Raw genomic sequence first — 20163 nt, 5'->3', positions numbered from 1 at the left:
TTAGTTCTTCTACTCAAAAGCTTATAAAATACCAAGAGTTATCCCAAACCTTAAATTAATAATAGTGCTACCAACCTTGGCTACTGACAGTATCTGGTGGTGATGCGGGTACGGATACTGAAGAAATACAGGTTCTCTTCACCGAGTTCGTTAACCCTGCATTTGACTGCCAGATTCAATGGAGAATAACAAGACAAGCAAAGGAAAATGTTTGACAAAGCAATGGTATTTTGACAAGAATATACATTTCTACAGAAAACAACAATTTTCGTCCCTTAATTCTTACTCATTTAAAGCACAGTTCTGTTTTAATTGAACACTTCAGTTTTCTATTATGTAAGACTTTCTAAGGCTAACTGTAAATTTCACACAGGTGTAACAGCGCGCACACAAAAATCAATTTGCAGCATTGAATAGACATCCTGCCAGCCCACAGGCAAGATATTTTTTCTTTCCAGTACTAATTTAAACAATTTAATTCACCTTTATTATATCAGACTGAAGTTTTGCACAAATTCATTTGAGATTATACAGCATTCTAACATCAGACTGAAGTAAACAAATGCCATTATAAAGACTGTCTGGTTTTAACACTGTTAACAGAATATCCGATTTTTACAAAAAACGCTAGAATCCAAGTATTGAAACGAGACTGAATGGGCTGCAGACAAACCAGATTTGCATCATTCTTTCAGCCAATAATAAGTTCATTGATTTGTTTCCACTCCTCCCCAATGTCACAAAGTTATTTTACGCATAATAACTGTTTATCAGGAGCTGGCTTTTCAAAGGAACTAAAAGCTCCTTTTATACAAGGATCATCTTTCAGTTTTACTGTCCATCTGACAGCAAAGAGCTGAGTCCATACATCTGGTAAAGTGACTGAAACCAACTCCAATACAGTCCAAGACAGCCATACCCACCATCAGTTATATAGCAATGTGCTTCAACCTGAGAGTACACGAAATTTAACCATTTTATTGATCCAAATGCATACCCAAAGCTACACAGTGATACGTCCGTAACTAACTTACCCTTTGGCTCTGTATTGAAGTCCTCGTTTGGTTTCTGCCAACAGGAGTTGAGCAACAGTCTGTGCATGGAGAGCTTATTGTAAGTTCACTATCACAGCCTATAAAGAAAAAGCTATAAATAGGGGATACTTGGAATCACACTGATTTTAACAAGTTACTAAGGCTTGTTACATTCAAGTAAATGTAAACAAGAAAGAAACCAGCTACTCAGGAAAAAGATTATAAAACAGCTTACACAGGTTTAAGGGACTGCAAAGGGGGCACCGTTAAAGACTGACAAAAACTTTATTTTAACCATTTTATTTCTAATAATTTACCACTAAATACAATATGAGAAAGAAATTATTATTTAATCAGCAAATTAAGCAAAATGTCAAATAAAACCTTACTTTCAAAACAATCCTGAATGAATTTCAATACATTTTGACCTGGTTGTATATCAATCTTCTTTCTAGAAAGAGGAAAAAAAATTAAATAAAAAATACTAAATATCCTTATCCTAGTAATATAAAAGTACATGCAGCAAACACTTCAGTTATTGCTACTTAATATTTTACTTTATTATTTCCACTAGTCCCAACTTCAATAAATCTCATCTGTTCTCATACGCAGATATCAGCAAAGAAACTTGTCTCTATGAGGATTCCAGGAAAAAAAGCCCTGCTGTCACGAAACGTGGTACAAATGAGGAAGTATCTCTCCACAGAAGAAAACATACAAGTATTACAACAATCTTCAGGTAAAAGAACTTTGGGATGAATAAAGATTCTGGCTTGAAATAAATAGACTTTAAAAATCAGCCCTGAAGTAGTATTGCCTGCATGATGATTCAGCCTCAGCAGACCCAGAAAATGAAACGTGTAGTTGTCTGAAGGGGTAGATGTACAACAAGTCACCCTTCGCTTTTCTTCCTATCACTTATCTGCAGTTACTCCATGCTTCTACAAAAGCTTTGGAAGTAGGAACTGGCTTGTGGCATCAAAACTGTAAGCAAGCGAACAGCTCAGCTGCTTGGAATACCATTCTATATTCCGCCCATTAAAATTAACATGGGAGAACTAATCCAACAGCTGGCCCATGTTGATCAAAACCAAAATAAAATGAAAAACACCATGGACCATTTTTCCCGTAATTATTAGAAGCCTGTCAAAACAGGTAATTTGGCACATTTGGTAAGCTCACGAAACGCATGTCTAAAAATTGACTCCAGTAACAAAAAGCTTGCTGACTTCTGGCATGCCTTTAAAGACTGCAGCACTACACTCAAACTCATCTTCCACATTTCGCAGCAAGGACCAAACAACTAAAGCTGGAACTCTGGGTGGGCTTCGTTTCTCTGCCTCCTGAAAGGCGCAGACTGCTGCTATCGCTGCACTCAGGTAGTCTAGTTAGGAGTAGCTTAGGTTTATCCACACCACAGTCTGTCACTTCAGCAGAAGAATACTGAGGAAATCCTTTCTGCTTTGTCCCCCAGCACAATTTACTCCTCCCACCACTGAGAAATACAGAAAGGTTGAGAAATATTGTATAATCAGCTTAAGATGCACCCAAGAGTTTTGGCATTAAGCTCATACAAATAAATCAGCATAACTTTCCCAAACTATTGTATCTAAGATTAAAACCGTAAGTGGAAATTACCCTCCTCCATGGCAGAATCTTGCTCTGTAGTCTTTTTTGAAACGATCCTGTTAAGAAATAAGAATCAGCTTTTACTAAGCATGCTACTAACAAGCAAATGACCAGCCTCCTGTTTCTCACGTAAACGAGTCCCGGAAGACTTGATTCATCAAAACTAGTGTAAACAAAGTCATTCGAATAGCAGACAAGACTCTAGCCATCTCTTACCACAACTAGCACAGTAATAATTCAGGTGACAGTACGTTATGAGCCAACAAATGAAATAAATGCCAACAAATGAAATAAAACCTACTGAGCTAGGAACAAGCAAAGACAGTAGAAGAAACAAACAGGAAGGAAGGGTGAGTGAGTCAAGATTTAGTGAACAGAGTGCAGTTTTTCGTCAACAAAATGTTTCAAAAAACGTTTAAATGTTTAATGGAAAAAACACTTATGATCTCTTCACACGTGTAAACCTGCTGAATAAAGCGTATGTGCAGCGTGGAGATTGTGTAGCGCTAATACAGCAGAACTCAGTACACTTTAGCCTTACTGAAAATACCTGGGACCCTTCTAAACGTTTCTCGATATTATATCTCGTGAAAACAACCAAACCGAAATAATTTATTCCAACTTCTCGGCGTAAAACAGCTGGAGGAAAGGCTGGGCCACTCGGGTAACCGACTGACAAGAAGCCGTCGCTTCAGAAACGCCCGGAGCCGAACCACCCCACAGCACGTCGCCGCCTCAGGCTCCGGGTTGCTCCCCGTGAGGTACTGCGCGGTGTCACCGGGCGGCACGCCGCCTTTCACACAAAAATAACCAAAGATGCCCGCAGCGGCTACAAAGTTTTGAGCTTTTAACGAAGTTTAACGCCTTATTCGCGACTAATACACGGCCTTTACAGGCGTCACGCGCCTGACAGGAGGCAGCCGTGGCGGGGAGACGCCCCGCCGGTCCGCCCGCCCGCCCCTCAGCAGCGCCGTGAGGAGACGCCGCCGGCCGGCCGGCCCCGCCGCTACGGACCGACCCCCCCGGACCCCCTTCACCCCCCCGACCCCCCCGGTTCCCCCGCCGCCTCACCAAGCCCTCCGCCATCCCGCGGCGCCGCCACGACCAAGACGCCGGCCCCCGCGCCCCGCCGCCGGCCGCCGCCCCTCCCCCTGCCCTCCCTTAGCGCCGCCGCTTTCAAACCTCGGCAGCGCGCGCACCCCCAGCGCAGCCGCCTCACGCCATTGGTCGGCGGCCGCCGCGCGCCAGCGGCGGCCGTTGCTTCGCGCGCAGCACTGCCCCCACCCCTGGGCCTTTACCGCGCCTGCGCAGCAGCCCCCGCCGCACTGCCCTGACGAGAGGCGGCGGGAGGCGGCGGTGCCGTGTGCTGCGGAACGGGTGCCGCGGCGGGTCGGGGCGTTGTGCTGCCAAAGCGTGGCTGAGGAGCCGCTGCCGCAAGAGTTGCGGCAAGTTGGTGGTGCCTAATGGCCAGCCCCGAACTGTGTCAGAGAGTAGTATCTCGAGGTGGAAGGGACCCATAAGGATCACCGAGCCCAACTCCTGGAATTAACATCAGGCTAACTCCTGGAATTTAACGTAATGCTTTTTACCGCACGGTAGCAAACGGCAGGCTGAGTGCTGCCTTGCTGTTGTCAGCCTTCCCCAGGGAAGGCACAGACAAATCTTTTCCACTGGTTTTTCTGCATCACTCAATGGCAAAGTCAAGTTCTGCCAACAAAACCCAAGTGTACAAAAATCTGCCAACTTTTAGCCAAAACCTAAGAACGTGAACCTGTCCCCTGCCACACTTAGAAATCACACAGTTACTTTCAGACCCCTGTCTTCTGCTATAGCTGGTTGGCAGCCGTATGATCCACCACAGCTCACCTTATGGGTAATTACGTACTCATCTTACACATATATGCAGCCGAGGAACAAAAAAAAGGTCATGAAGTAGTTCAACAAAAACCAAAACACTGATTTGGTGTTTGCTTGCCTTGGTTTTGACAGCAGCAAGCACCAAAACACTTGAGTCCTGTCATCCCTATTAGTTCTGAACACTACAGGAAGGCCAGAAACCAAGTTAAACATCACTGTTCTGAGAAATTTATGGAAATTTCACCCCTCATTTCAGCAGTACCAATGTTTCACTCCTGAACTACCATCACCCTTCACATTGTGTTTAAAGACTTCCGTATATTAGCTCTTTCACAAAGAAAAATCTTTTCCTATGTGCACGTTAGAAAGTTGATTTATCCTTGGCAGCTACAAACAAGTGTAAGCAGGTTTATTTCCAACATCACTTATGGCATCCCATTTCCTAAAGAAATTCCAACTCTAATTTGATAGTCTCAACATTAAAATGTGTTTTCACAGACAAAAAATAAATAAATAGCACTTGGGAAGCAGCTGAAAGCACAGCTTTCCCAGCCTGCATGTAGCCTATGACAAGTCATAAAAATCAGGCTGTTCCACCACCACGTCCTGGTGACATCCCTCACAGTAACAATGCAATTTTGTACCAGTGTGCTCATTCTCCAAACACTTACCCTTGAGCAAACTGAGGAGCACAGTCTTGTACAGCTCACTGGAAAAGGTCCGTTTTAATCCACTCGATCTGGTTCCCCCGACGATTGCACACCAAGCAGAGCATATGCTGACCTAAAAGCAAGCACTGAGACTTCCTCTTAGAGGCGCTGCTTTTTTGCCCCCTCACCAGGACAAGCTCTCCGGCTGACACTGACGCAGAGCAGGGGAGAACAACAGGCGAGGGGGCGAGCAAGAAAAAAACAAACAACCACCAGCACATCTGATAACCAGAAGATACTGAGAAGCAGCATGGAGCAGCCTGTGGAAGCTCCTCAGCCAGCGCCCCGGCGAATCTCCCAGGAGAGACAGAGGATCACAGGTCTGCCGCTGTACTTCCAAGGTTACCTGTCAGTCCGGCACGTGAAATCCCAGGTAAGGTGCACGGTCCCAGAGAGCAGATACGTTTAAACATTTCCTCAAAATATTATCGCTGCATATCTATCTGTTGATGATGGTGGTGGGAAATGTTTCTCGGTGCTGGCTGATGCAAATAGGTGCACTGAAATAGTGATATCAGCTTAATTTGTGCTTTTATTTGTTTCTGTTCGTATTACTCAGGGGAAAAACAGGAAAATAAATTATGTAAGGTAACCATCAATATCTCCAGGATCCCATTATAACTGAACCATAATTGTAATATTATAATTATATACCTGCTGAAACGTGGATTGATTTTGATCAATTTCATAGCTACCAGCACAGTGAAAAGCTAATGCAATATTTTTAATACTGAGACATGGTTCAATCGCTCCAGTGAATAATCTATTTTACTGAATGCATCCTGAAATCTTCAGGGACGCACCACCTGAAGTATAGATGAGCTGCGCTGCATCTCTTTTTTCTTGTTGGTATGAGCTGATGATTTCACATAGGTGGACTAGCTTGGAAACAAAATAGAGTGTTTTGTTTTTGTCCCGGGATTTTGTTATTATTAAGACACAAACATACAAACGCCTCCATGCTTTTATCTGTGCTACTACTATTTCATCTGTTCAGAGCGTGACCCTATATTAAGCTGATCATCCTTTTTTAGCACTTGATAATGACAATCCCTATACTTAGTGTTACAAAGTAATTTTTACCCTAGCCATACCTACACTCATGTCTCTGTAGGTGTAGATGAAGAAAGTAGAAAAAAATATGAGTTGTGCTGTGCTAAAGGTAGATATAATCAAGAGACCAAAATAGCACTGTGGTTCACAACGCAGGAACAAACAAGTACCACAAAAAACAGGAACTCCAAGAAACAAAAAGTAGACTGATAATCTTGCTGCTAATTTTTCTGCAGCACTAGAAATTATTCAATGCCTTGCCTTGCCTTGTTGTAACAGGGCACAACAATAATACGCACCAATCTGAAGAGATTTACATGGTCTGGGCAAGTTGTATTATCATTTATAAGAAACCAGACACTCAAGAATAAATATATTAAAGGCTGTGAAACAATTACAAATGCTCCTGGGCAACTACTACTATGTCTCCATAGAGCAGAAAGCCTACATTATAAAGTGCAGTTCAAAACTTTCCCGTAACATCCAGCCCCGCACCAAGCAAGCATTCACAGGCTTCATTAATTTGCTAGGGACAGATGGTTTAACAAGGTCATTTACACCTTAATAGCACACTGCAGTGCTCAGAGGTTGGGGTCCAGAGGCTGAACACTGTAGAGAATCTTACACCAGCAATTTGTCAGAAAACACCAGAAAGACTAGTTAGGAGCTAGCAGGACAGGGAGCAAGGACTGCCAGCAGGATAAACATTGTTCACTTTAATTCATATGACCTAGTGGACTTCACTAGTTACTTCTTTCTCCATTTTTGTGAATATGTCTAACTTTGTGTCAAAGAAAATCCCCAAACAAAACAAAATAAACACAAACACAAAACAAGTAAGGAAACTGAAAACTAGAACAGAACTTCTGTGTTACAGGTTTGTGTTCCCAATTCCACATCCCATAAGAGTTACACCTCTTTGGGTATCAGGGTTGCAAGAAAATGGAGAAGAGTACAGAAAGCTTTCCCATTACTTGGGTATGACTGTATTAGGGAACAGTAAGAAGAGTCAGACAAGTCATACTTACTTCGGCATGATGTTGCTCTATGAGCACACATAACTTAAAGACAAAGCATGCAAAATACCACTTTGAATACAGGAAGTCCGGTTAATAGGTCAGACTGCTCTCAAGATCCATGATCCTGTCCCTATAGCAAGTAAATTGGCATGATCAAAATTATATGCAAATAGACACTTCAAGGGAATATGTATTTTTTTCCCATTCCTTACCCCTTTTAAGTCCCCTGACAAATGCTAAAAACATTTAATTTAATTAAAATGAAAGCTTTCTAGTTCAATGCCAAATTAGGATAGTAGAGAAAAAAGCCTAGAGCTTTTTTTGTTTCTACTTATCAAAAAATATTTAATAACTTTTTTTCATAAAATACTTAGAAAATAAATATATACATGATCTTTAATACACCAGTTTAAAAGTACATGACATTTTTTCTTAGCAGCAGTTCTTTTACTTTCAGCACTTTGTGGAAACTAAAAGATTGTATTGACAAACTAACGCTTCCTCCTCTATAACAGGAATTTAGAGTGTATTGGACAGAACTGAGAGGAACTGTGCTCTTCTTTTATGATGATAAGAAAGCACCAACAGTGAGTAGCATGCTGTCTTTGTAACCACACGTTGTGTGAACCACATCAGTTATTTTCATGAAGTAATCCCTATGTACCCAAGACACCTCTCGGTGCCCTTTCCCGTCTCCCACCTGCACAGTCCAGAAAATAGTACTCAAAGTTGTAGCAGAAAGACTGAAATCAAAAAAAGACAGTGAAACAAACAACAGCATTTGAATCTGCCTCATTAAAGCAAAAAAGGAATTATTTTTTTGGCACCTAAGCTACAAATGTATCCAAATTGCTCCATAATGTTACTGCATGCTCTTTCCTCAACTGTGCACAAGAGTAAAAATATATCTTGGTGTGTAACATGACTTTCCTCTATGCAGCTGATACAAACTTTGGTATGATCATAAAGCATTGTGGCTGTTGGTTTAGCTGAAGTCACAAAGCAAGTACTTGGAGAGGTCTCTTGGCTTTAATGTGTAATTATGAAGACTAAGATGGGAAAAATCCAGAAGGCATGGTGTGGGTGCAAAGAGCTTTTGTAAGCAGAAACAAGGGACTGAGCTTTGAAATGTCTGTCAGTGAAATTTAATCCAAGATCTCGAAAAACTTTCCATGCATTTTCTTCTAAACAAATTTCTTTGAAGAGCAGCTAGATTTGGGGTGAAAATTACAACCTCTGTTATTTCTCTTTTTTTGATTCCTTAGTACTCACAGAAGCTAGATATATCAGCTTTGACCTCAGCAACCAATATTTATCCAAACGAAAATGACTCTTCACAGTTCATCCTGACACTGTCAAATGAGGAACTAGAAGTGAAGGTAAGAAAATGAAAGACATGATTTGTAAGCTGCTTGGTGCTTTACCCCATCTGTCATGGATATTCAGAGCTCCATTCTGACACGAGAGTAGAAATGCCTTCTTTGGTGTGGCCAGGCACCAAAAGGCAGCCAAAGAGGGAGGCAGTGCTGAAGAACTTAACACCAGGGAAACTCCCCCTCAAGACATTAGGCAGTTTTCTCTGGAGTATCTGAGAATATAAAGTGAGCAAAGAATTGAACCTAAAAATAAAAAAAATACACAAGAAAAGTCAGGAAGTGCCCCCCTGAAAGGCTTAGGCCATCTGTAAAACCAAGAAGGGCAATAAAATATCTAATTAGCCCCTTGCCACAGCTCAAAAGCCATAATAGAGATTATAGAGCTCAGGGACTACCTTTGCAGTTGAGACTCACCTACCTCCTTAGCCTGGCCTTCCGTTTGGATCCACACACCTTACTCCTTTTACTCCAACAGAGCCCATGATTTCTTTCCTTCTCACTTCCATCCTCTCTCACTAATTGAACTTGGAGCAACTGGGGAAGTGCAGTGCTTCAGGGTGTGATGTAGCTTGGCAGGAGGCTCATTTCCAGGCAAGGTACTTCTAAAGGGATGAAAGTTACCTGAACATGAAAATAATGCACTTTGTTTGCTGCAGTTATTCTTACACTGTCATTCTCTGTTCTCTCAGGCTGATAACTGTGAATATGGAAGAGAATGGAAGGGGTTTATTCTCACCGTAGCAAAGGTAGGGAAGGGTTTTGTAGCTCAATGTCGAAAGCCTGTATAAGGGGTCTTTGTGCATGCAACAAGTTGTCTTCCACAGGCATAAAGCTTGCTTCTAATGCGCTTGCACACACTAAGCTGCCTGCTCATCCCCCGAAGAGGGGGGAAATTCAGGCTGATTTCACCCCAGCTCATCTGCCATGATATTTAATCAGACACAGCTCCCAACCCACTGTTTGCTGTCTGGGGAGGAAAGACTTCTAGCATAAGGCCATTTCCTGCACCTGTGAAAAGGGAGCCTACTCTGAGAGAAATAACTTCTTCAACATTTGATGAAGAAATAAGTGAAGAAATGGCTGAACTGCACACCTGAGAGAACCCCTTGAGCCCTGTGTTTTATTCTACTAGGGGAAAAAAAGGTCAATTTCCCACCAGCCTTCACGTGGCACTTAGGAAGAGATGGAACCGTATCTGATGTTTCCCTATTATTCTGAACAGCTAGCACTGTCCTTCCTCTGGGGCTCCTTTTATTGGTCTAACAGTCAAAACTCACAGCACTTTGCCAGCTGTAATAGTTTGAAAATGGAAAGAAATAACTTAGGTAATTTTATCTCTGGCTTTATTTCTCTCAGTCTCTTTAGATAGCCAAACTACTTTTCTCCCCTTTCTTATATGCATGGAGAGTCCTAGGTGTCATCTACATGTTTAAGAAAAGATTGCTAATAATTACTGTGGAATAACTGTGCTATAATCATTTTATGTAAATTCATTCTTACTCATATGAAAGATCTTAGTTAAACGCACTTTGAAAAGAGCAAGACGCTCTTTAATAGTGACCAGTAGAAAATAAAGGAAATTCCTTCACAGATTACTTTACATTGGTGTAGCTGAATCACTTAAAAAGCTGAGGTGAGCTGAAATAGATTGTTACATTTATGCAGCCTTTTGCAGTATAGAATCCCTGATATTTTGCAGTTGTTCATACTGTTCCCACTTTTATCAGTGCACACCTCTGGTATATCAGGATACAGATGTATTTGCTCTACTATTTTAACAAAAACAGATGTGCAGCATCTTATTCAAAGCAGCATACCCAGACCTTCCAAATTATCACACTTGCTTAAACTGAGCAGGTAAGAAAGAGCAGCTGCATTCTGGAGATTGCTGTGATGGCACAGAAACAGTTGCTCACAACGTTTGTCCATTCTTTTCATTTGTAACTATGCTGTTCCTTTCTAGTTGTCAGTTCCACCAGATGAGTTGTTACTACCTGAACAACTTAGGAGAATGCATGAAGTGCTAGAGAAAGAAAAGAAAAGAAGGATCACGCTTGATGACTGTTCCAGCGCATCCCTGAATAATGAAAGCCTTCCCAGCAAGCACGACAGCAGTACAGTGACTGCTATGCCAGCGTAAGCTCTGACAGAAATATGCAAACCCCAGCCTGACTAGAGAGCCTTCCCCTCTTTCCGAGTATTGTTTTCATACAGACGTTCAAAATTCAACTGTTATACAAAGGGTTTTAAAATATTCAATGAACAAAGTCTACCTTAAGGCCTTTTAGAGATTTTACAAGGGAAAGATTACTCCTGCAGCTTTTCCACAATGCCTTTTGTTTTGAAAAGGTTGAGCATAGTATATTGCTACACTTGATAAACCTTTTAGAAAACCACGTGTTGGACTGGTATATCTGCCCTTCTGAGAACATGCTGATTACCCTTCAAAGTAATTCCACGTTGCTCTTTTCACATTTTTTGCAAGGGTCCATAAAGCAATATAGCTGAACAAATGTGCCACTTCCTCCATGAGAAGGGCAGAGCACTGCTGTCCTGAATTATGCTCCTGTAATAGCATTATTCATCAAGAGTCCTTCAGATGTCATGCCCCTTGGCAGCCACGGCTAATTACCTTGGGTGAGCCTAGCATTGTTAAGAAGCATCAGCCTGGTAGACCACATCTCTTGGCGCAGCTCAGAATGACATGGCCTTACTTGTGTAACTTGCATTCATGCTGTTTCTCCCCTCCCTTCTATGCAGCTGCTTCTATGCGGTATCTCGGAAAGAAGCGACAGAGATGTTGGAAAAGAATCCTTCGTGTGGGAATTTGATTCTGCGTCCTGGCAGCGACAGCAAGAACTATGCAATCACTGTCCGACATGGGCTGAAGTAGGTTGAGTCCATAATATATTATTTCACAACTAGTACATACTGTATTAAAAGCTGAATTCATAATACCCAAAGTTGACATGCGAAGCATATTTTTCACCTTCAGACTACTTTGAACAAGGCAAACGGGGCAAGAAGGGCATGGGCCTGAGACCAATTTGTCAGTTCTCTCCTCCTCCAAAGCCAGTTAGATTAAACAAAGCAATGAAGACCCACCAGCAAAAGCCAGTTTCCTCGGGAAAACACTTTCCCATCTGCTGTCCAGCCATGAAACCCAATCCTAAGAGATCTTCGTGCAGAATGAAAACCGAACAGGCCATATCCCTTTGTAAAATGAATAAAGAAAAATGAAAAATATTTTCAAACAGTAACTTGGACTAGAAACACACCACATTTTAACTGAATCGCCCCATTTTAGCTTTGCAGAGTTTCAGAACAAGAGTCACCTGAGACACCGGGAAACAACATCTGCAATTCCCAGCGTTCCTAAACTATGACAAGAAAAAACATCTTGCCACACCCCTTCAATAGGCTCTGGGGATATTACAAAACACATCCATTGCTCCTCAGTGGAATTCATGACAGCAATGGTACATCATAAGTTATTTCATTTCTAGCAGCATATCAACTGTCATTTCCTTTCCTTACAGTGTCCCGTGCATAAAACACTACAGAGTGATGTCTAAAGAAACAAGTTACATTATTGAATTGGAAAGAAAGGTAAATGAGCAATTCCCTTGTTAAGAGATTCTTAAGCATGTGTAAGAAATATTACTTTATAGAAAGTTAGAAAAGCTACAGTAAATTCCTAACTCTAATTTGTGAGAAAGTATGTATTTTACCTCTCTTTAGCCCATCTTGTCTTTCTTTAGTCTTTTGCCTCTGTTAGTCTAACTAACCTAAAGAAAAAAAAAATATCAAGAATTAGAAGAGGAAAAAATACCCACAACCTCTTCTCTTCTACCAAAAATATAATCAAACCACCAACACCCACAAAACACTCAAGATTGTTTTTTTCTTTTTCCCAGTAATTCAGCCTTCAGTAATAAGTCTGAAAAGTGAGCTCTTATTGCAGCTAGAGGAAGTTCAAAGTGCACTTCATATAACTCTGAGAAATAAAAATAACTTAGCTGAGGTGCAATCAAGTGTGTATGGACCTTATTACTTGGTTCTAAATAGTTTTTTCCACTTTCCTTAAGACTCATTTAACCAGTGGCCTGAGAAACATCCTAATGATTTGAAAAAGCATTTGCTGCTAAACTACCTGCTGAAAGAGCATCAGCAGTCATTGAAGAGCATGAAGGTGCACAGAGCTATACCTCTTTTGGTTTGTTTACTCATATGATAGAAGGGAAGGAGTTGTATGTTTGAGGATCAGCCTGGAAAAGAGCTGGAGAAGGCTCCAGGGAGACCTTACAGCAGCCTTCCAGTGCCTAAAGGGGGCCTGCAGGAAAGCTGGGGAGGGACTCTTTATCAGGGAGCATAGTGGTAGGACAACGGGTAATGGCTCTAAACTAAAAAAGGGTAGATTTATAGTAGATAAAAGGAAAAATTTCTTTACTCTGAGGGCGGTGAGGCCCTGGCACAGGTTGCCCAGAGAAGCTGCGGATGCCCCATCCCTGGAGGTGCTCAAGGCCAGGCTGGATGGGGCTTTGGACAGCCTGGTCTGGTGGGAGATGTCCCCGCCCATGGCAGGGCAGTGGAATTGGATGATCTTTACGGTCCCTTCCAACCCAAACCATTCTGTGATTCTATGATAAAAACATTACCAGATGTTGCAGGGAGCTGTCCTAGACCTCACTGCATCTAAATGCTAGATGCAAATCCAGTACCAATTGTTCAAAGAACATTGCTAGGCACACCAACCTGCCAGCATGTTTTCAAAATGTATTCTCTCTCTAACGCATGCAGTATGATTTGTTTGGTGTTTTCTTTTTGTTTGTTTTGTTTTTCTGTGAAACAGGTGTCACTTGCAAGTCTTCAGGATGTCATCAATTACTTTGTGACCCAAACCCAAGGAAACCTGAAACCATTTGTCATGGAGACATGCCACAATGCTCTGCAGATGGCCCACAGTTCTGAAAGCAAAACACGGAAAAGTCCTGCTGAAGGACAGAGGCACAAGGAGGAGCTTACAGGAACTCCTCTATTACAGCTAAGCTGAAAGCATTTCCCAGGCTATTATGTCACTATTTCTACAACAGCCTTGTTTATCCTAAATCAAGAATGTGATTCAGGTTCTCCCAGAGAAATTTATGAGATCTGGGGAGAACATCATAGTAGCTCTCAAAAAAAGGGAAAATACTGTACATCCAAATAACCCCAACTCCTAAGGAAAATTAAACTGAAAAAAGTAAAAAGAGTGAGGGAGAGGGCACATTGACACTGCAAAATGCATTGAAAAAATATTGTACCAAACTGAGGCAGACAGCGTACGTGGGCTCAGTTCTGTCACTGGCTCACAGTGCAATAAACTCTATATTTAACAAACTTGTTTCTTTTCTATTCATTTGCAAGAGAATCAGTGCTGTTTAACCCATGTGGACAGCAGGGATGTCTCACATCTACTGGGGCTTTGAGCATTGCTTTAGAGGTGCAATACTGGCCAAGCAGAAAATACAAGCCTGGATAGCCTAAACTGGAAGTTCTTGGTTCTCTGCAAGTTCACACACATCCCATCCCTTACAGCATCTTGAACATTGCAAATGGGGCATCTCACATGTTTTGCAACTGCGGGAGGGCATAAATTCAAGCACACTGCGACATTTCCTGCCTAGCCGTACATTCCCACCCCTTCTACACGCTAACAGGAGCATTCATCCGATCCTGCCATGAGCTAGCTCAGGGAACTAAACACGAATTAGCCGGTGTCCCTGCTGGTTAAGCTCTCCGAACCACCTCTCCATGGGCTGAGGCAGAGCACAATGAAGAAAAGAGCACGCAGCTGGTAATGAGGGAAGGCAGCAAGCATGACAGACAGATCATACCGAGCAGGTGTGGAACCTCGCCGAGCCTCAGCCACAGAATCCACCTCGAAATTCCTCTCGGAAATTGGGGATCCAGCCTTCAAAACAAGTGACTGAAGTGATCAGCAGTATGATCCGAGTGTGATATTTTTAGCCTCTAAAGTGTGTCAGGCAGCTGGACCGAACAAAGTGCTTCCAGGATGGAGTATCTACAGCTGAGCTACACTCCTTTAGCTGATCCTGGCTTTTTTCTTAAACAAACCAACTCCTGTAGCACAAGAGGTAGAGGAACAATTAAGTCAGTTGCATTTGGCTGAAATTCAGTTCCTTTCTTCAAACAACTAGCCACAATATTTCCAAAGATACAAGGAAAGGTTAAAAACATGAACTTACCTAAAGCCCTTACCTCTGTTTGATACAAGCCAGATGTACATATAAACATTGCCTAGCTGAAACCTGTGTTATTTTAGGATGCGAGAGATTGTGATGAGATGACACAGGTGTTTCAGCATTGGTAGAAACTGGGGCCAGAGTTTTCTTTCTATGCAGTCATTATTCTTGAATAGCACTTTTTCTTTTAATAAATGTTCACATATTTACCACGTGTATTTTGAAAATGGAGATACAAAGATGAAAATGTGTACTTTTTACTCCTAAATCCATCAAGAAGGAGGCCAGATCTGTCAAAACAGCCTTATTAAGAGTAGCATGATCTTGACACAGAATCTTCACTACTCCAAGCATTAAAGAGACATAGAGCCAGGTGCTAAATGCCTTGTTTTGCATGCATGAACATTCCTGCAGCTATTTAGGAAGTAATTTGATATAAGAAATTAAGGGAAAGCTAATGTAAATTTTGAGCAGACTGTAAAAAAAAAAAAGCATGAATGAGAAAGATCTTTAACGCCGATATAAAATTTAATCTCTGCAAATCAACTGCTCTTGCAAAGAAAAACATTTTGAAGGAAAGGTATTCAGAGTGTTCTAGCAGAAAGGCAGTTGGTTCTTCATTGCTGCAGGGAGATGGCTAGCTCTAGCTGCTGCATGAGAACATAGCGTCAAAAAATCCTAGACACACACAAGTTTTCATCACAAAGCCAAAAAGCAGTTCTGAGATTCCAGGTGGTGCAATGCACCTCTGCACTGCTAGCACTGTACTGGCAGTACTGGAGATCCGGAAGACCAGCAAATCCCCCCCAGCCCAAAGCTCACTTGGCCAGCCTGAGTTGAGCCCTTTTAGCATGATCCTGCTGAGCACCTGCTGGGACTTCAGGTAAAAAGCAGCACTAAATTGAAAAATGGACTGTATCAAACACAAATTAATGCCAAATCTGCTCACTCCCCTCTACACAAGCTCCAACATAAACACATTCACCCCCTGTATCAGCAATTCAGAAAATATGAAAATATGAAAAACAACTTTAATAGCCACTTGACATGCACAGTTCATCCATATGAAGTCCTCTTACGTAACTACTTGTAAAGTGTTCTCTAGGTTAACTTATATCCAGAAAATCTTAAAGGTCAGCTAAAAACATTTATAGACTCGTTTTGCATTTTTGGTTTTTCTATCACCAACTGTTAGACTGAGAGGAACCCACCCATAGAACAGACATGCATCCAACAGATACACACAATAAGAACAGCACAGAGATACAGCCTTATCTGTCAGTTCTGGCCCTGATACTTGCCATCCTCTACCTGGAATTTTTGCCAAGGTTCTCACAAAGCTGTATGCATTGTCATTAGCAAGAGCCACTCTGTTACTTGTATCTGAAAATTTATTTTATACCCTGAGGGCCGTCAGATGGCCTTCTAGCAAAGTAGTGAGACTAACACTATTTTTCTACGCTGCCTACTTCAAAAGAAGCATGTTATCACCACGCTAATGCACCAGAGCATACTTACTAAAAATTTCATTTCTTTCACAGCTTACAACTGTGAGAGGTGACACTGCTCTTCATTTAACCTAAACATTCAAGTAAGCGATCCTTAGTACTAATTACTGATTTCAGTTTAGAGTTTAGATTCTAATACCACCACATGGAAATATATTTTGGTTGTTATTTAGAAGTGAAAACTTACTGTCTGCTTGTGCCTTCTCTACACTGTAAGTGTAGTAATCTTTTCTCCTGTTTCAGAAAAAAAATATCTATAAGAAGTTATTTAAAAAAAGAAATAATTTAGGTAGTTTAAAAAGCACTATTAATAATCTAGAAAATATCTATAAGCTATAATGACCGTAAAACTATATACACCTTTACAGAAGGTATCCCGTATGTATGAACAAATTCCATATACTGAAATAATTGTGTTGATTCCAGCTATTCAGTTCCATACATCTTGCTGTTCAAGTGCCCAGCCTAATAGCTATTGTTCCTGACTACAACTACCTGAGAAGGGGGCGGGGAGGGGGGGGGGGGGGGGGGGGGGGGGGGGGGAAGAGACCTAACCTAATGTTCATTAAATGTTCATCCCTAAATCTTAACAAAGAATAATCAAGGATAAACAGTGAAGTAGTTAATACCTTTTGCAACAACCACAGGATTTAGAGAAGGGCATTCACTGTCTCTAAAGCTTAAAAATATTAAAAAGTTTTCCAGTTTGTAGCGTTGTTGTTTCTTTTTTTTTTTCTTCCCTGATCCCACTTCACTATCATCACTGGGGAATACCAAAAAAAAAAAAATCAACCCACCCTCCCCCTGCCACATGAACTATGAGCTACACTATCCAGTGTTTAAATGACAGAGATGTTGTTACAGATGCTTCTGTAATACACCTCTGCCTCACCACAGCGCAAAGCAAGTCTCTAATTATTTCCAATAAGCAGATTCTTTATACTTAGATACCCTAGTAACTGAAAAAAACTCAGTGCAACTCAGACTCATGCTGTGGACAGCTGTACAGCATAACCATCCACTGTAAGGAAATGGTACCAGAAGGAGCAGCTGAGGAAACAGTGTTTGCTGTGACAAACATCTGCAGCCATTTGCCTTTACCTCCTTTCAAAGTCATCTCTTGCTACAGTGCTCTCAATTTGGTAAGGGCAGAAAGGCTCAACCACACTGAACATTTTCTCTTTCTTGAAGGCAAAGTTTTATTGTTGAAAGTGTTAACTCAGCTCTCCGATAGGGTTCCACTTTCCCCATATTGCAGTATTCCCCAGAGAACAGTCTTAGTGCAGATAATGAACAATTCCAGGTGTCTTGACTTCAGGGGAGCTATGACAATTTTTATACCTGTTCAAGACCTGCCTCCCTCTGTTTCCATGTGGAGACTGACATTAAGATAGCTGCTCTGGCACACAGCATCACATACAGTTCAGAAGAGAGCACCAACAACACAACAGAGCAGCTCATCTGCTTTTAAGTGGAAGTTTAAACATTTTGGATGGATTATCCCTCATGTAGATGGCAAGATTGAAATTCTCATTTGAGAAGAAAATAACACATGAAATGGATTTGACAGGAGTATCATAAAATGGCAGTTTCCCCAGTTTTTGCAATCTTCTCTAAGCAGTGCTTAAATTGCACATGGGGACAATCTGTTACGTTCACTGTTCTTCTTGCTTTCTTCAGCTCCCCACAAATTAAAACATATCTTTGTCTTTAAGGTAAGGACTGTACTGGACATTCCATCTCATGGAGTGACCAATCCTCCCTTGAGTAAACAGGTTTGAAGGTAACAGGAGATGAAACAAGTCCAGTTTGTCTTCAGTGCAAAGCAACTGACTTTCACCATTTGTTTTAATTAAGGCTTCACCAAAAAAAAAATATAGTACCATCTTTAATAGCTGAAAATTAGCACACTCCTTTCAAAACAAATGGTCCTGGAGTGACTTTTGCATCTCTACCATCAATTGTCTTCCTGAACAAAGTAGTATCTCACTGGTGGCCCTGGCAAGTCTTCATCTCCATCAGTCTCTGGAGCAAATGATACTGTCAAATCCACATACTTTTTATCAGCAGATGGCTTCACAAGCTTTTGCATCCTACAAAGAAGCAAACAATTTATTGAGGTAACAGAAGAAGGATTGACAATGGGAATTCAGAGCCAGACTAGGATAAATTTCACTACTAGCAATGAAGCCCAACATACCAGAAACCACACGAAAATGGAGAATGAGCTTTCTTTTAACAATGGACACAAATAGACACAAAGGTCATTCCTGCCTGAACTATTGCAAATGGCATTCTACTTCTCTTGACACAGTCCTCACCCTGCTAGTGAGCTACTACATTGCTCACTAACAAGCGCTCAGAAAAAATGACAAGAGAAAATGGCCACTTTCAGATGGGATTCCTCACCCATGTGACTTCTCTTTCGCATCCTATTAAGGCACAAGATAGAAGTAGCTTTCTGTGCAGCAATTTGGTCATGAAGTAGGACCAAATTCTTGGTCTACCAATAATGGCTGGTTTTAAGACTTTATTAGGCAGACCCCCTCCAATGCAGACACTAGATATGCAGTTCTCACAGAAAGCAAGTCTACTGAAGTTAAGACTTCCCAAGTCCTTGAATTTTGAAAGTGAACAGCTATGAGGGGGAGAAACAAAAAAGATCTAGGACTTATTCTTCGGTGACCACAAAGCAAATTTAAACTAGGCAAGCATGTTTCAGTACTACTTCCCCTCTTTGCTCTCTAGAGTCTTATCACTGCAACATAAGCAATAGCTGCACCTTGGAGACTTAAGTTGCACAAATAATTACTTTGATCAACGTCACATTCATTGCATATTTCTGGATGTCTCAAAACAATCTTTTTTTTTCTCCAACTTGGAGCACTGGTTCACGAGGCCAGCTCAAATGCTAGGAGGCTTGAGGAACACGTTTATTTCTATTCCTCACAGGACACATCAGAGAAGGATTTTACTTCTGGCTAAGCCTTAGCACACAGGACAAAAAGCTGCTTTCCCCAAAAGTACTTGTTCCCTCACAAGAACACAAAGCATTAGACTCTTCTTAGCAGAGATACTGACGTCACATCCATTTGCATGAGGAAGCCTCAACTTACAGAGCAAGGTGGGTAAACGTCTCTAAAACCTGCACCTAAGGACTATGCTTCTAGTCAGTGCTGTAATTCTGAAATGAAGACAGCGTTTTGAAATGCTTGTTGTCCTAATATAGCAAGATTTTAAACACCTGAAGAAAAAAAACTTGCAAGCAAGACCTGAATTTGCTGTGCACATATCTTTCAAAGCTTTTGGGACCATCTGTAACAGAACCCCACAAGCTGTAACTACATGGAAAGCTTGAACAGTCTCAGGGTTAATAGAAAATCTTGATCTTTACACAGAGGCAGCTTCAAAGCAGGCCTTTGACTTTATTACAAACTCTACTCACTCAAAATGATTTATACAGCTGTAGGAGAAGGAATATAAACAATTGTTCTGAGGTGGGCTATAAATTCACATCTTGGTATGCCAGGCACCCTACAGGCAGCACCAACAGACTCTTCCCTCCCTGGAATTTGCCCACACAAGTACTACTTTCCCTGAAGTTAGCTACTAGCAGACTACTGATCAATGCATCTACTTACTTGTAAGCACTGACCAACGAACACTTCAGAGGAGTTGTGACGGACAAATTTTGAGCTACAGAAGTTCAATCGACACATAAAGTTAAATTCA

At 41.4% G+C, this 20163-nt stretch overlaps 2 protein-coding genes across 17 annotated transcripts in view; one reads left to right on the top strand and one right to left on the bottom strand.

Annotated features, from left to right (window-relative positions):
- Nucleotides 1–20163, bottom strand: part of UBA6 (ubiquitin like modifier activating enzyme 6) — a 75182-nt gene that overhangs the window by 24407 nt on the left and 30612 nt on the right. For 6 of the 16 annotated variants that reach the window (XM_066996319.1, XM_066996318.1, XM_066996320.1 and 3 more), the window contains exons 1-5: nt 3735–3845; nt 2673–2719; nt 1424–1485; nt 1035–1132; nt 76–166 (exon numbers count right to left, since the gene is read on the bottom strand). In XM_066996319.1, coding sequence (XP_066852420.1) covers nt 76–166; nt 1035–1132; nt 1424–1485; nt 2673–2719; nt 3735–3749 — 313 coding nt within the window. In that variant the 5' untranslated portion in view covers nt 3750–3845. Of the gene's footprint in view, nt 1–75; nt 167–1034; nt 1133–1423; nt 1486–2672; nt 2720–3734; nt 3846–5191; nt 11892–12409; nt 12467–14554; nt 16666–17532; nt 18525–20163 lie in introns of those variants that run through there. The other 10 variants (XM_066996312.1, XM_066996310.1, XM_066996314.1 and 7 more) reach the window with 10 other exon arrangements.
- On the top strand, nt 5475–13731 carry STAP1 (signal transducing adaptor family member 1). The gene is made up of 8 exons (XM_013193763.3): nt 5475–5603; nt 7818–7889; nt 8568–8681; nt 9368–9424; nt 10642–10814; nt 11439–11567; nt 12218–12287; nt 13531–13731. Exons 1-8 carry the CDS (start codon nt 5481–5483, stop codon nt 13729–13731), a joined length of 939 nt encoding a protein of 312 aa, XP_013049217.3. The 5' UTR covers nt 5475–5480.

This window comes from Anser cygnoides, chromosome 4 (assembly GCF_040182565.1).
Source record: "Anser cygnoides isolate HZ-2024a breed goose chromosome 4, Taihu_goose_T2T_genome, whole genome shotgun sequence".
Classification (NCBI taxonomy): domain Eukaryota; kingdom Metazoa; phylum Chordata; class Aves; order Anseriformes; family Anatidae; genus Anser; species Anser cygnoides.
The sequence above is the reverse complement of the archived record's forward strand: the minus strand, read 5'-3'. Positions and strand labels throughout refer to the sequence as shown.

What these genes read in the sequence shown, in the direction of transcription:
- STAP1 (XM_013193763.3), top strand. Translation starts at nt 5,481, where the DNA reads ATGGAGCAGCCTGTGGAAGCTCCTCAGCCAGCGCCCCGGCGAATCTCC. An exon ending in ATGATAAGAAAGCACCAACA is followed by an intron (nt 7,890 to 8,567) that starts GTGAGTAGCATG and finishes TTGATTCCTTAG; the next exon opens with TACTCACAGAAGCTAGATAT. An exon ending in ACTGTCCGACATGGGCTGAA is followed by an intron (nt 11,568 to 12,217) that starts GTAGGTTGAGTC and finishes CTTTCCTTACAG; the next exon opens with TGTCCCGTGCATAAAACACT.